This window comes from Bradysia coprophila, unplaced genomic scaffold (assembly GCF_014529535.1).
Source record: "Bradysia coprophila strain Holo2 unplaced genomic scaffold, BU_Bcop_v1 contig_232, whole genome shotgun sequence".
NCBI lineage: Eukaryota > Metazoa > Arthropoda > Insecta > Diptera > Sciaridae > Bradysia > Bradysia coprophila.
The window spans coordinates 10220973-10236529 of NW_023503493.1; the positions used below are offsets into that span (position 1 = coordinate 10220973).

The following is a 15557-nucleotide window of genomic DNA, read 5'->3' on the forward strand; positions in this document are numbered from 1 at the left end:
AGATCAGATAACGAAACCACAAAGGAAAATTTGACTTTTCGAAATCAAAGTATAAAATTAGTGTATTATGCACCGTGTGCACAATGTCAATTCTTGTAGCATAACTGGCCATTTAGAGAGCGACGTATAGTGTCAAAATTGACATTAGAACAAAAGAATTCTGTCAATTTTGACACTATATGTCGCTCTCTAAATGGCCAGTAAGTTCTGCGAGCGAATCGCTGAGAAAAAAGAAACATTTTTTGTTTGTCACAATTTCTGTACATTTGCGGAAAAGTATGTCAAATAAACAGGTGTTCACTAGATTTTAACACCAGCGTCAACTCTTCACTTATCGAAATCGCTACCAACCATCGATATAATATACTGTAGATAATGAGACACGAAGAACGAAATTTCGGAAATATAGCACACATACAAGTGCAAAAAATACGAATCACAACACAAAACGAAGAGAAAAAGGAAATTGAGAAATGCAGAGTTTCAATTGTTTTCAAATATTTGTATGACATTATCTCGCGCGCTTTATCAAAACGTAAGTTACGTTACACATACATCCATGTGATCTTTCCGCATAAAGTTGCTTTGACATTACTTATCCAATGAAAGTGTAAAACAGGTATGGTCTATTGTCCGCCCGGAGGACATAAAAATTTGATTTTCGTACTTAAACACACTCATTTTCATATTATTTTGACATAAAATGTGAGTGCGTTTAAGACGAATTCGGCGATTGACCATACCTGTTCTCTACTTTCATTGTACTTATCTACCCTATATTATATCGATGCTACCAACATACCAAATCTGTTAAATTATATAGCATATATATGTCAATCGCAATAAAAAAGAACTTTTTTCTGTAAAAAAAGACTTCATCCCAAAAGAAGACATGTTTCAGACAGTTTAACCTAATTCACATGCTGGCTCATTTGTTACAACTTACAATCCTTATATAGAACCAACTGTCAAAACTATCATTAATTTAATTTTAATTACAAATCAAACGAATCGGAAATTGCGTGCGTATATACTATACACATCAACAGTATATGGATTGCACTGTGGGAGCAAGCATTGTGACAGAATTTAAATGATTTATGGTTTTCAGTCACTGGACATTCCGTTAAGGCGAATGGTCAGTCACACACATAAATTGCGGTTAAATGTGTGTCGTTCCATCAAGTATTTTGTTTTATATACCTACATATAGGAAGTGAAATATCTGCGGTGGGTTAGCGGAAGGTATAAAATGCTATTTTTCTGAAAATCTAACCCTCGCTTATAATTTCGAGAACGATTAATTCGCAAAGCTTATGTATGAAAACGGAGAGAGAAAAAAAGGAATTGCAAAGCTTTTCCACATCAAATTGTAAACCTATATACATCTCCTTCCGTATGGCTGTGTGTTCCCATGTACAATTTGGACATGGTGGAGTTGACAAAAAAATTAATGACATCAGTTAAAACGAAAATAATTAAAATTAATTACGACCAAACCAAAAGATCATGGAATTAATAGTCGAATAAAATATTTTTCACTTTATACTCGCTCGCTGTCTACCCACATTCATTTCGAAATGGAGATCATTTAAAGAGTTTATTTATTGTCCGCACACCCTTCTTGCCTTGTGCTAACCTACTTTATGAAAAAAATAAATGCCATCACATTATGAACAGTATTTTTGGGGAAAAGGAATTTCTTTTTTTTATTAATTTCAATATTCTGGTGAACCCCTTTCACAGTTCGCCTTAAATATACGATGACGTTAAATCTGTTTCTACCGGGATATCAAACCTTGGCAATAACAGTTCGTAATAACAGAAAAAAAAGGAAAATAAATAAAAAAAAGCTCGGTTGCGCGTGAAGATGAAGGTGTAAGAGCCTCCTACTAGGAGGAAATTACGCCGCCTTAACAAATGGGCTTTGAACCAGTTGAAGAATTCAGTTTCAATGGTTCGAATATTTGTGTCGAATTGTTCATCCACCTACGAACGTTGGATCAGCTCTAGTGAAATTTGCACCTAGAATTGAGCTTTAATTTCTTTCCGAAACAGTTGAACTTGATGGAACTTTCTACTACAAAGGTTGTACATAACTTTTCTTTCTTGCTCGCCAGCCGCTATAATTGACTGGGTTAACACCGTCCTCTTCCTATTTCGTAGCACGGAAAACGGTAAATCAATTTAATTTTAATTTTAATCCTTTATACATAATTGTTGGAGGTGTTGTTGGGATGAGACAAATTTTAATTTAGGTTTTGGTGTCATGACGGAATTACAATAAAATTGGTCTCACCGTAAAGATGGCAAGGAAATCTGTTAAAAATATTTTGCAGACGCCTGGCATCTGTTTTTGTTGGCAAGGAACAGCTAGTGATGTCTTATAATACCAAGATTTGTGTTAAACTTTATGAAGTAAAAGATTATTGATTATGGTTAAAGATCTCTGAGTCAAAAGAAACTGCAATTTTACATACGTTTGTTTTCCCTAGGGTCAAAAGTGGCTTATTACAACCTTAGGGATGAAAGGATCGATTTTAAGCTCGAAAGCATGTGATAGTAGATTATGCACCTATGTACGAAATGTTTCGACACTAGCGAAAACTAAAGCTTGTAAAGTGGATGTAGAAGTTGAAATGAGCAGACCGCAGTTTTTTCATAGTTGGGAGTATCTCGCAAAAATCTTGGTAACTTCCTTGCATATCTGTAAGAATTTTCAAGAGAATTTAATCGATGAATATGGCTACCACGGCAAAAATTTCCGTCATTTTTGCGATTACTGTCCCAGTGATCTGCATAACCTCCCACATATAAAAACCCTTGGATGTAATATTTCATTATTAGCACAAGTACCATAACAGGCTTAACCATGTTAGCGTAAACATAATGGAAATGTTGAGTATATGTGCTGGAAATCGTGGAAAACATATTCATTCAACGGAAAGAAAATAATAATCGAAAATCCTTTTTACAAATACATGTGAGTGTCTGTATGGCATATATACATCATCGAGATACTATCGAAAGCAGACCGCATACAGCACAGAGTTAATGGAAAACTTACCAGGTATGTGCATAATAAAATAGAACCGCTTCTCTCCCTCCACCTCGCCATTATTGTAGGATACTTATATTTTATGATGCGAACATTTAGTGAACTTATACAGGAAACTCTGTTTATGATTCTAAATTCTATGTGAATGGATGGATGACCACATTCCAGAAAATATTGTATAAATGAATGAACCACCAAAGTAGTGCTTTTCCTCTACCCCTCTTCGAGTAATATATTAAAATGCAAGATATAAATAAAATACAAAAGCGTTTTGTTGCTGCGAGGGCAGCTTATACACCAGTCGTATAGAGAAGCGAATAAAATGGGGGTTTATGCGGGACCATCAACCACATTTTCATATCATTATACAGGAATATCATGTAAATTGCTGTATTTTATGATCAAATGATTCTCCTCTCTGCTTATATGGTTCCAAAAACTGGTTTCGGTTCGGTCTGTCGGTATCAGGTTTTTCGTATTGTTTGGATATATTATTGTGTGTGACCATTCTAAAAATATATCGAAAATATTTCAAATAAATGTCGACGGTAAGATTGCCTAATATTTCCGTTTATACTTTGAAAGGGAAATTTTTTTATCGAAAATCGAATGGGTGAAGATAGAAAATCTAATTTAAAAGAATTTATTCAACATTTTCCTATTCAAAAGATTCTGAAGACGTGTGGGCTTTGTAGTAGGGTGGCGCGATGGAAATTGTTGCTTCTATCGGTTTTCAAGGTGATATACCTACTGTTGTAGAGGTAACGCTACTTTTGATTATTTTAAAATTCACAATAACAGGTTGCCTCTTAGCATTAACGTACCAATACAAAGTGTCAGGTGAATTCGAGCGCAACGTTAGTTCAGTTCATTCCATACTTTCGCCTTCAGCGCGAGGGGTCACGCATTCTTCAAGATTTATCAGATCAGATTACACAACGAGCAATTTTGCCTTGATGTTATGTCAGTTATGCTGCGTTTTCCCTGTGGTGAATATTTCATTCCCACCAATGCAAAATTGCTCGTGTGTTTTCCGACTTAAGTTTCTTTTGTTCAACGGTAAAGGTTAGTTGGTCTTAAAAATGTATTCGTTTTATAAGAGCTTCCATTTTGTGTTGGAATTCTGACAACTGATACACTAAAACACTCTCATGCAAAACTTCGTGCCTACCTAAGAAAACCTAGGATACAATTCCTTCATCGGGATTTTTTGACAGCTGCAAGCTTTTCTTCGTACAAAAAATGTGATCTGACTTCCGTTCAAGGAATATGGTATGAATTAGATCTTCCTTGAACGGCGAAAATTGAACAGGCGAGGCGGAAGCAACGCCATCTGATACCAACTATCTGTCTAAAAATTACAAGAGCATCATCCTTTCTTCCAATACGGTTGTTTCGTGAAGGTTTACCCTGATTGTAGTTTTCAGCGCTAATATTAGGCTAAAGTAAATTTGCTGACAAGTGGTGAAAACCAAGGTAATTATATGGGCCGAGGTAATGCCATTCAGACGCAGGTAATGCCATTCAGACGCGCGGCCTAGCACAGTTCGTTGCCACTGACATCTTTTTTTAAAATGGTTGAATAAGATTTACTTGTGTTTCACAAAATGTTGTGCCCAAGGTAAATAAATGGGCTGAGGTAATGACATATACAACCGAATCAGATGTGCAGTGGCACGAAACTTTGCTATAAACGCCATCTCTCGTCTTTAAAATAACAAAATTGCTTAGAAACCTGGGCCATCTGTTTTGTGATAGGCACAACATTTTGTGAAACACAAGTAAATCTTAGCCGCGCGTCTGAATGACATTACCTCCTCACTATATTTACCTTGGTTGTGCCTATCACAAAACAGATGGCCCAGGTTTCTAAGCAATTTTGTAATTTTCAAGGCAGGGAGAGATTGCGTTTATATCAAACTTTCGTGTCACTGCACATCTGATTCGGTTGTACATGGCAGTACCTCCTCACTATATTTACCTTGGTGAAAACGTCAAGACGATTGAGATGTTCGGCAGAAAAAAAAAAGTCAAGTCACCCAACTACAGTGAACGACATCTCAAATGTCTCACTATCAAATTTTTCTGAGAATTTTATTGTGTCATTGCAAATTCACAATGACATTCTCTGAAAAAAATGACAGTGAGACATTTGAGATGTCGTTCACTGTAAGTGTGTATGGAATACGAAGTAGTTGAGTTGTTATATATTATGCTTATGTTTTCCATATAAAATATTTCCTATCTATTAGGATGCAGCAACGTTCGTTAAAGCATAAGAAGAAGTAGATGGGAAAAAAGAGAAACGGAAACTCGTTTCTTCTTTTCTTTAGTTTGCTTTTTTCCTCCTATTTATTATCATGTCAAGGGTGTATTATAACAACCAACTTAGGATATCCTCTTTTTCACACCACTTATACGATTTGGAGAACCATTAAATCATCATTAAATTCGAATATCGTTTTTGTAAAACCATTTCAACCATTTGATTCTTTATTTACGATTCCCCAAACTGAATCAATTCTTTTTTTTCTTCTTCTTCTTCCATTCTTCTTGCCTTGCTTTGCTATTTTCGCTTATAGCCGGTACACACAATTGTTCGCTATTCTCGGTAGGTCTTGTTAGTTGCCATTCACTAATACTAATCCACACCACCATCAAATCAGACACACGTCCCATTACATATCCAGTGTAGTGCTGGATAAATCTGTTTCGATTTTTCCCTTTTCTTACATCCAATTTTTTTTCTCGTTTTCTTTTTTTTGCGTTTTTGTTGCTTCAACCGAATCTAAATCTTCGCAGAACTTTTGATGACCATTGCAAGCCATTTATAGTTATAGTTACTGTATACGTATACTATACATCCAACAACAATGCCAGAAAATGTATGAATCGTATACTCTGGAGTGCGATTTATCAACACTAAAAAAATTGCCGAGCAAAAAAATATTTGACGCAGAAAGCGAAAGTGTGCAAAACGCAAAAATTAAGTTGAGGGAGGTTATGCCGTAAATAGCACATACACACAATACACACACTTACGTAGTGTACGAACCGTTTTACCAAATTGCCTTGTATTGGAAAATGGAATTTATGTTTGAAAAATGAATGTTTTTTGTTATTTAGAAGACGAGAGCCGAGATAAATGTAATGCTGTTTACGTGGACAATAAAACTGGTAGCGTTTTGTTGAATCTTGAGTCGGTAGGTCGGTCCACCACAGTAGTACGTAGCAATTTTTGCGTTTAACATGTGTATTCGAGTGAAAATTGTTGAGACTCGGTGCTTAAAAAACCTTCGTGGCCTACAAGACGACTTACGTTGAAATTTGAAAATTCTCTCTCCGGCTTACCACAGATCAGGTTAGGTTGACCTGAAACATAAATCGACTTTGACCTGACCTGACCTGACCTGAGCTTTCAAGTCATGACCTGATGACCTGAAATTGAATTTCTGAAAAAATCAAAGTCTCCAATAGAAGGCGTTAATCCGATATACAGTTCCGTAATTTCAAAAAATTAATCGTTTAACTCGGCGTTCGCTATAATTTCCCTTTTTAATTGGCTCTTGAATGGTCTTAGATCCTACCGATCTAAGAGGGTGAATTTCCTTTCCTGATATTGTAACGCTGACGAGATGTTCCATCGAGCCAGAAAGCATTCAAGAAACATCTTTCATTTTAACTCACGTAATTGCCATTGCAATGTAGAGACTTCTGATTATTGTATGTGGTTTTGACGTTAGAATTTACCAACCGACCGATTAGAGTGAAATTTACTCTGATAGTGGGCATGTACTTCAGAATTATAAGTTGGCAAAGGTGTGTTCTGAGCCCGCGAATTAAGGCTCTAAATCAGTTATTTCGGTTCAAAACAATGTTTAAACTCTGAATCAACATACGGAAAACATCCAGGTCGCACAATCTACTATAGACACTTTGAATATTTTAAATTTTTATTGGCAGCAACGAACGGCATCCACGAGTTATTTAACCTTATCAAGTTAGCTGATAAGAGCTTTCAGTCCTAGAAGTTTCTTATTGACCTTATATAAAATGTAAAATATTCGAAGTGTAGGTACTGATCCTAGTGAAGATTGATCGACTTTCCATACCGTTGGATTTGTTTATTAATAAACCATAAGCGTCCGCTCTAAGACAACAAAAACCTAATCGTAGGCCTTATCAGGAATCTGATAAATAAGATTTTTTATTGACAAAACTAATTTAGAAAAAACATAAAAAACATCAGGTCAACTTGAAATTATTCAAGTCAAGTTGTCAGGTCAAATTCAGGTTTCAGGTCATTTCAGGTTGACCTGACCTGATAGTATAGGCCTTGGCAAGGTTACAGATCAGTTTACAATCAAAAACGCAGCTTAATTGTCATGTTTTCATTACCGACATGTTTTATAATTCCAGATTTATGCTGAGCGATAAAAGCGACATCTATGATGGTGCTAGGAGCAAAACTAGTAGTAGTCAAATTTTCCCGTTGTCCTGACAATGTTTTTCCCACATTCTCCACTTACAACTTCACTCGATTCCAATTCAAACAGATTTGTTTTTGTTTATAAATGGTAATAGGTTCAAAAATGTTTGCGGTTGAGTTTCGAAAACTAATTTTCTTGAATTTTCCTCATTTCACTAATTTTCTAAAAAAAAATATTTTTTTTGAAAATTCCGAAAAATCGTGCAAATGTTGGAAAATATTTTACCAAAAATATTCCCTAGTTGAAGACGGCTGACTTTCTGTTGCAACGACCACAATATTCAGGAGGCAGCTTTTTGTACAAATAAACAAATAATTTTAGCCATCAAGTAATCATAAGTAGGGAATGGGGTTTCGAAATCCTCAAAAATGATCAAAAATTGAATTTGACAGCAACAATGTGTACCTCTAACATGAATTTCTAAAAATTTCTTCCATTCGTACGACGGTGTGACGGTACGAATACTAAAGCAAATCATTTTTTTTGCATTCGTTTTTATTAAAATGATGACGTCATATAACGGCTGAATTAACGCGAATGTGCATACGAAAATTGATGCGACTAGCATAATATGCAAGTTCGTGTTTCTAAAAATACAATCAGTCGGCAATCAATTTAATTTTAGAGTTTTGTGATACAAGATGCACAAGGCGACACATAACTTTTGTTAGTGATCAATTATCGAGTCTGTTGCTTCTTTTGCTCTAAGAGATTCAAGTGATTCGTACAAGAGTTTCGACATGTTTGGTTACATATTGTGATGATATGCCTGTGAACATAGAAAGACAGCGGAATGATCTTAGTTTAGATATCGAAATCGAAGCTAAATATTCAAAGCAGTCTTGCTACAGGGTTTTTTGTGAAATGTTCTTTTTTTCTAACTCTTCAAAACGATTTATCCAAGAGACAAACTGCATTTAACCCAGAGGTAATATCAACCATGAGCAAACACACTTTTCCATAATTTAATGAACCACCTGACCTGACCTACGACCTTTTGGTCTTTGTTTATTTTGCAGTTATATCTGCTATTTAGTCACATGCTTCTCAAGAAATTATGAATTTATAGCCACGTTTGAGATGTAGATATTGTAACAGTACTAATTAAAAGCTGTCGTGTTATACTCTTGTACTGCAGTTACAAATTTATCATTGTACATGCATACCTTTTGATATATTAGTACAAAAGTGTAAAGTGTAAATTGTGGAGTTAGGTTTGGATGTCATTGTATGCGTAACTAAAGCTTTATGCATCATGGGTTGACGCGAATTTAGAATTTCTTACCATTCATTGCATGTCTTCTTTGTTTTCAGCCTGTTTGTATCCATACTGCTGGATGTACATTGCCGATTGTTGCTAAAACTTTTGCCTCCTGTTTTCTTAACCACATTTGTCCATCGTTCTGTTGATTTTCCTTCTGGATCGCTGAGCGAAACACCAAGTATTCTCCGTTGCGCGTATTACCATGGAATATTTTTGAGAAAATATACTAAAATTTGGGAAAGTAGTCCCTGTTTGCTTATCACCCAAGGTCTTCTACGCTCAGGCTACGCAGACAGACTTTTTTCACTGGGACATAAACGGTACTTCGAGATCGCATGAAGGGCACATTCAAATAGAGTGTTATGATGAAAGAGATATTTTGACAAGTACCCCAAGGCAAGTTACAATAAACTGGTCTTCGGTCCTCTTGCTTTCAACGTACGAAAGAGAAGTAAATACTTTGACAAGTACCCCAAGGCAAGTTATAATAACTAGTCTTCGGTTTTCTCGCTCTGATCATAACAGTCTATAATAAAGTCACTGAACCAGTGACCACTTCACGAATCATAGTTACATTGTAATGGGTTGTGATATAGTTTCATTCAATGATAGGGGAAATGCAGATGGCGGTAGTGGTAACTCTATGATGAAATGAATATTTGACCGAAAAATAAGGTTATTTTATTTATTAATCAATTTTAAAGGGTGAATATCGTAGTTTATGTTTTTTCTCAATAAAATAATATTTCTTTCTGTGGTTTGCAAATTGTTTCTATGTTATATATGCAATAAACGTAAAATTCTCGGCAATGGATGAATAGAGTTAGTAAACAACAGAAAACAATCTTATTTTACTTAAAAATATCAAAAACTACGATTTCCATTCCCCAAAATTGATTTATTAAGAAAAATATCCCATCTTCCATACATATATTCAAATTTATCATAGAGTTACTACTATCGCCACCTGGTATTATTTCTTCGTACACACCAAAAAAAAAATGGCGAAAATCACGACCCAATGGGTTGATGTGTTTTCACCAAATTCACCAAAGTTAAAGGAAGAAAGCATAGTTACACTACAATTCTTAGCCACCCTACTGCGCACCAAAATCTTTCCATTTTCATTTTGATTTCCTTTCATTTTCACGCATGTGCCAACGACTATAAAACTATGCGGTGAATTCTCGTGGAATTCTCTCTTCTCTGTAACCGAAAATTCAATTATTTTCATTTCGCTGTTGTTAGCACCCAATCGAATTGGCAAATAAATTTTTTATTTTTTATTTTTATTTTTTGGTTCGATAGTCGTAACTCATGGTTATAGTGCAATCGATTTTACTAGTTGTACAAAAGTAAATAGAAATTTTTTAAACGAATTCCTTCAATTTAGGAACAAAATAACCAATTTTTCCATGATGATTCGAACGATTTTGGGTGATATGGGTGCATTGGCCAGAACTGTAAATAATGTAATTAAGTGATACATGGCAGGGAAAAAACATTGGATTTTATTATTGTGGAAAATTGAAAATTTCAAATTGATTAGTGCTGATAAATGAGCGAGAATTTTTTTCCCCCAATTTTCCCTATATTTTTCAGAGTGCTCAAGCGGTTGGTACGAACTGCGGCAGAACTTATGCAACGCAAGCTACCTTTGATATTAAAGTGAGTGTGAGATATACATATAAATTGTGCTACATCTGTTTTATTATTAGATGTTTGTTTTGTGTAATGTGATGAATATAACGTCGGTCGTGCAAACATACAAACAAAATCATGTCATTGATCAACCTTCATGTTTTTTCTCACAAAAAAAAATTCTCCTGAAAATTCACACAAATTTCGATTGATATAGCCCTACCGTTTGCACAATCTGGACTCGGGACCGGCTGAACGCGGCACAGTGACACGAGATGAAGCAATCGAAATGTACCGACAAATGCAGACAATTCGACGCATGGAAACGGCTGCCGGTAATTTGTACAAAGAGAAAATCGTTCGCGGTTTCTGTCATCTGTACTCCGGACAGGAGGGCTGTGCCGTTGGAATGAAAGCTGCTATGCGTGCTCAGGACAACATCATTTCGGCGTATCGTGTCCATGGATGGACATATTTGATGGGTGTTTCGCCGGCTGGTGTTTTGTGCGAATTGACGGGTAAACAGACTGGTTGCGCTCGGGGTAAAGGCGGTTCGATGCATATGTATGCACCAAACTTTTATGGTGGCAATGGAATTGTTGGAGCGCAAGTAAGTGTTGCCATAGGGAGAGATTGAAATGGTACGGAGGTTCCTTTTATGATACTCTTTGATCACTCTCGACTTCTCTTTTTCGTAATTCCGTTTTTCCTCGGGATGTCTGAGAAATAGAAACTTACGCAACTGGACTGGCCGTATGGTCAAATCAGGCAAGCATGGTTACGCCTACCATTTTTTTCCCCTAAAATTGCTATATATGCGCCTCTTTTGATTAAATTTTACGCCAATTGCCTTTCAGCGCCCTAAGCACCTTGTGCTAGCCATTGCTGGTATGGTGCACACCCCACAGCTAAGTGATTATGTTGCGAATGTTTCGTTTAATCATAACTTGTATGTGAACAGTGAACCTACTTGCTATGTGTGCTCTCGTTGCCAGAGACGTTTAAATAAGAGCTTTGAATTCGTACACACAGAACCTTGCACAAAACCCATAGCATACTACATTGTCACCAACATAAATTGTTTTGATAAAAATAAACTTTCCCCCAAGATGGACATTCTGGCCGCCGAAAATTGGGTCAGAAATAATGAAATGAAAACAAAAGAACGACAACAACAGCAACAGAAACTTCGTATATATATATCCTTAAATTACGGTCTATGCACTACACACATAAGAATATAAAATTCATCCCAAAACAATAATGAATTTCATATGTGTGTGATGATATGTTCGGAGTTCTTAAAAGGACTGAGGATAGAGATTGTTACATGTTCTAAAACAATGTTGTCGGAATTGTTCTGTTGAGATATTTGCCGAGTAAAGTTGCACAACAGTGTGACAACACTTTATCTGACACTCTTATCCTTATGTTCAACTTAATTGTTACTTTGCGTATGATAACTGGTGTGTGCTGTGTTGTAGGTATTAGCATTCGTTCAGAGAAGCTTCCATTTTATTTACTCTCGGTGTATGTATTGTATTACATCTCATACATCAGATCATAGAGACACGAAATTAATATTCTGTGCTTTGGAGTGTACATTGTACTCCCATCAAGAAATAAGAACGAGGAAAAAGGTTGGAGAGATAAGACCTTCGCTGAATTCTCAAAGGCTTAAGTCGTAAAATTTGCATATCAGCAAAGACATTGTGAAGGCGAGATTACGGTGTCATTTATACTTTCCCCTATTTAAAATGGTGCACGCGATATAATTGAATCAAAAATTAAATGAATTCAAATCAAAAGTGAAAACGTAATACACTTTCGTTTGAATGCAACAGCATTGAGAAGTGTAGGTCAGTTCCCCACTACAGTCGATTGCTGAAGCGAAGCGAATTTTTGCTGTACTTACGATTTTACACACGAATTGTTCTAGCAAATCATAATTGAAAATGAAATTTCAATTCGTCACTAAACCTTCTAACTCGTGTGTTACCACAAACCTAAAGAAAGTTAGGCCGTGCATAAATACGAGAACTTATGAAAGTTTTTTTCATACACACACAAACCGCTTTTTGACGGTTTGCACGAGGGGTAAATCACTGATTTTATGACAAGGATTATATGGGATTTTTTGGTCATTATACGGAATTATATGAGAAAGTGATTACCCCCTCGGGTTTGCCATGGCTACAATGGTACTGGTAATACAGCGTTTTACACACGAGCAACTATAGCGAATCATAATTGAAAATCAAACAATTCATCACTAAGCTTTGTACGGCTTGTGTAGGCTTGAAACACTTTGATCTGTCTTTCAATTGTGATTCTATAGAGTTGTTCGTGTGTGAAATGGTATAGTGTTCCTAGGACATTGTACCGAAACCACAATCGCTTGGTCCATGAGAAATGGTATCTAGAGGGCATCTTTGAACTGCACATTGTCAAAAATGGCTTACGAATTGTATTTGTACTGAGTCCACTTAATGGAATCATTCAACAATCCACAGGTTCCATTGGGAGCTGGAGTGGCATTAGCTTGTAAGTACAAAGGAAACGGTGGAGTCTGTTTATCATTGTATGGCGATGGTGCATCGAATCAAGGACAAGTCTTCGAAGCATACAATATGGCTTATTTGATGAAACTTCCCTGCATATTTGTGTGCGAAAATAATGGTTACGGTACGGTTTGAAAATGTACCGTCGAAAAACAGCACAGAAACTTAGATTGTTCGTTTCAGGTATGGGAACAAGTTCGAGCCGATCATCCTGTAATACCGAATATTATAAGCGGGGTGATGTTCTACCAGGAATCTGGGTCGATGGAATGGACGTTATAGGTGTTAAGAATGCAACAGCATTTGCCATAGAGTATGTCAACAACCACGGCCCGTTGGTAATGGAAGTATTCACATATCGGTGAGTGTGGTAAAGTGCAGTTGACGGGCGGGAGTTTAATTCATTTTCCAAAATGTAGATACTCCGGTCATTCAATGTCGGATCCAGGAACAAGTTACCGCACTCGTGACGAAGTTCAAGAAGTTCGGCAAACACGTGATCCTATCACCCAGTTCAAAGACAAAGTGGTCAACGCCGGTCTGTTGACGAACGATGAAATCAAGAAATTTGACAGCGATATCAAAACAGAAGTGGATGCAGCGACAAAATTGGCAAAGTCTGATAAGGAAATCCCATTGGACGAATTGTATACGGATGTGTACGGAAAGAATCTCGTTCCGCTAATTCGAGGCTTGAGTCCGAATCAAATGCACCCACACAAGACATTGAATCATCTTAGAGCGAAGTAAATCGAATCGAATTGTTTTATATCGGAAACGGTGATAGGTGCAACAAACAAGGCAATAAACTTAAAAGAGGCACACAAGACGAAAAGGCATAAAATGATTAACGTGTTTTCAAACTTTGGAAAATAAAATTTACTTTACGATGAAATGGTGATGAATGTTTCAATTGGGACTGTTAGAGTATCGTTCAGTTAAAACTCGCTGTCAAATCTGGTACTTCCATTGTTTCAGGAAATAGTCGCTAGTGTCTGATACAAAATCTTTTCCTTTCATTTCATTTATTTACTTCATCACATTACTTCAGACAAAATTATTCCTTTATTCGTTCCAGCTAGGTTTTGCAATATAAAAAGACCTAGCCAGTTCTAGTCTTGTATTTTTGTTTTCGTTGTTGTCCATAGCAGATGACTAGTCGTCTACTGACCACATAAGACCCTATTTGGCCCAAATGCACATTAAATTACCTGTCAAATGACACCCTACACGACCATATACGTTTTGTGTACCCCGAGAAATTTCAGTAAGAACAGTGTAAGTCTTCGGTTGAAAACTTCAACTGCACATATTTCAGTGTCAATGAATTTTAAACACAATAAGTCCCCATTCCGCTCAATAGTACATGTGATTCCCTTTCTAATGACACCCCACACGACCCTGTACGGCTCGCGTAACTGGAGAAATTTTTGTAAGAAAAGTGCAAGTTTTCAGTTTTTGATCACCTTTCACCAGCCACACAAACTTCGAAGAATTTTTTTGAAAGTGGTTTTGGCGTCTAGGGTCGAATACCTTGCTAGGCACAGATAAAAAAGTCCACTGGAAAATGCGTCCGATTTCGGTAGGCGGTTTTTCAAAACAATCCCTCACTACGTTTACCACGATTTACTTGTGTCAAATAAAATATTGGGTCTATGTCAAAACAATTCTTGTTAAGAGAGAGATGGCGTTTGGATAGAACATCGTGCCACCCATCTGATTCGGTTATATGACATTGTCTTCCCACTAGAATTGAATTGAAAATGTCTCCTAATAATTAGCTTACACATTACGGATACAGACTCTATAAGCTTTGCATAAGAACTTTTGTTCTAAAAATTTCTGTTCAATAGTTTGATAAAAGATTTGACAATTAATCTCTGTACACAATAGTCTTACAATTTACCATAATACATGAGTGAGTCGAATTGACTTGGTTAAATGATGTGTATTATAGTATAATACTATTATACGCTATATATTGTACCAATTATACGTATTACCATTAATTTAAGGTATCTGTGGCCGAGATAGACGTTTACCCAATTTAACCACACCACGATTTACCGTTTACAGAAATTGAACGCATAAATAACGAATTATTTGCAACGATCAAAATTGATAAATCTTCTGGAAAGAAGTTAATAGACGACTACAAAAATTTCTAAGATACGAAAATAAACATTCGCTGAAATAATCATCGTCATAATCATCATCAATTATACCGAAGTTTTTCGTTTAGCCGGTTGGCGACATCATCGCTAAGAAGTTGTAATCATTTGGGACCCGTTTTCAAATGAAATATAAATTGAATTTTTCGTTTAATTTGAAAATCAATTTCGATGCTTAATGGCTGGTTAAGAGTTCTATAAATTTATAATGCAATTGAAGCTAGTTCCTTCGCTTCGATAAGGAATAACGAACAGTAGGTATAACGGATAAAATGAGAGAAATGACAAGTTGTGATCTTGGAAAACCAAATTTCTTATACAACAAAGCAGTGATGAAGTCTTAACTTTAAGTGTATTTGCAGGAAATATGGT

At 36.1% G+C, this 15557-nt stretch overlaps 1 protein-coding gene across 2 annotated transcripts; it reads left to right on the forward strand.

Moving 5' to 3' along the window:
* The first annotated feature begins 10016 nt into the window (after positions 1 to 10016).
* Positions 10017 to 13913, forward strand: LOC119076525 (pyruvate dehydrogenase E1 component subunit alpha type II, mitochondrial-like). 2 transcript variants are annotated; one of them, XM_037183311.1, is made up of 6 exons: positions 10017 to 10284; positions 10415 to 10480; positions 10671 to 11063; positions 12967 to 13138; positions 13198 to 13375; positions 13434 to 13913. In XM_037183311.1, exons 1-6 carry the CDS (start codon positions 10228 to 10230, stop codon positions 13762 to 13764), a joined length of 1197 nt encoding a protein of 398 aa, XP_037039206.1. In that variant the 5' UTR covers positions 10017 to 10227; the 3' UTR covers positions 13765 to 13913. The 2 variants fall into 2 exon arrangements, with proteins under 2 accessions (XP_037039206.1, XP_037039207.1); XM_037183312.1 differs by having other exon boundaries at positions 10041 to 10275.
* Positions 13914 to 15557: the final 1644 nt, after the last annotated feature.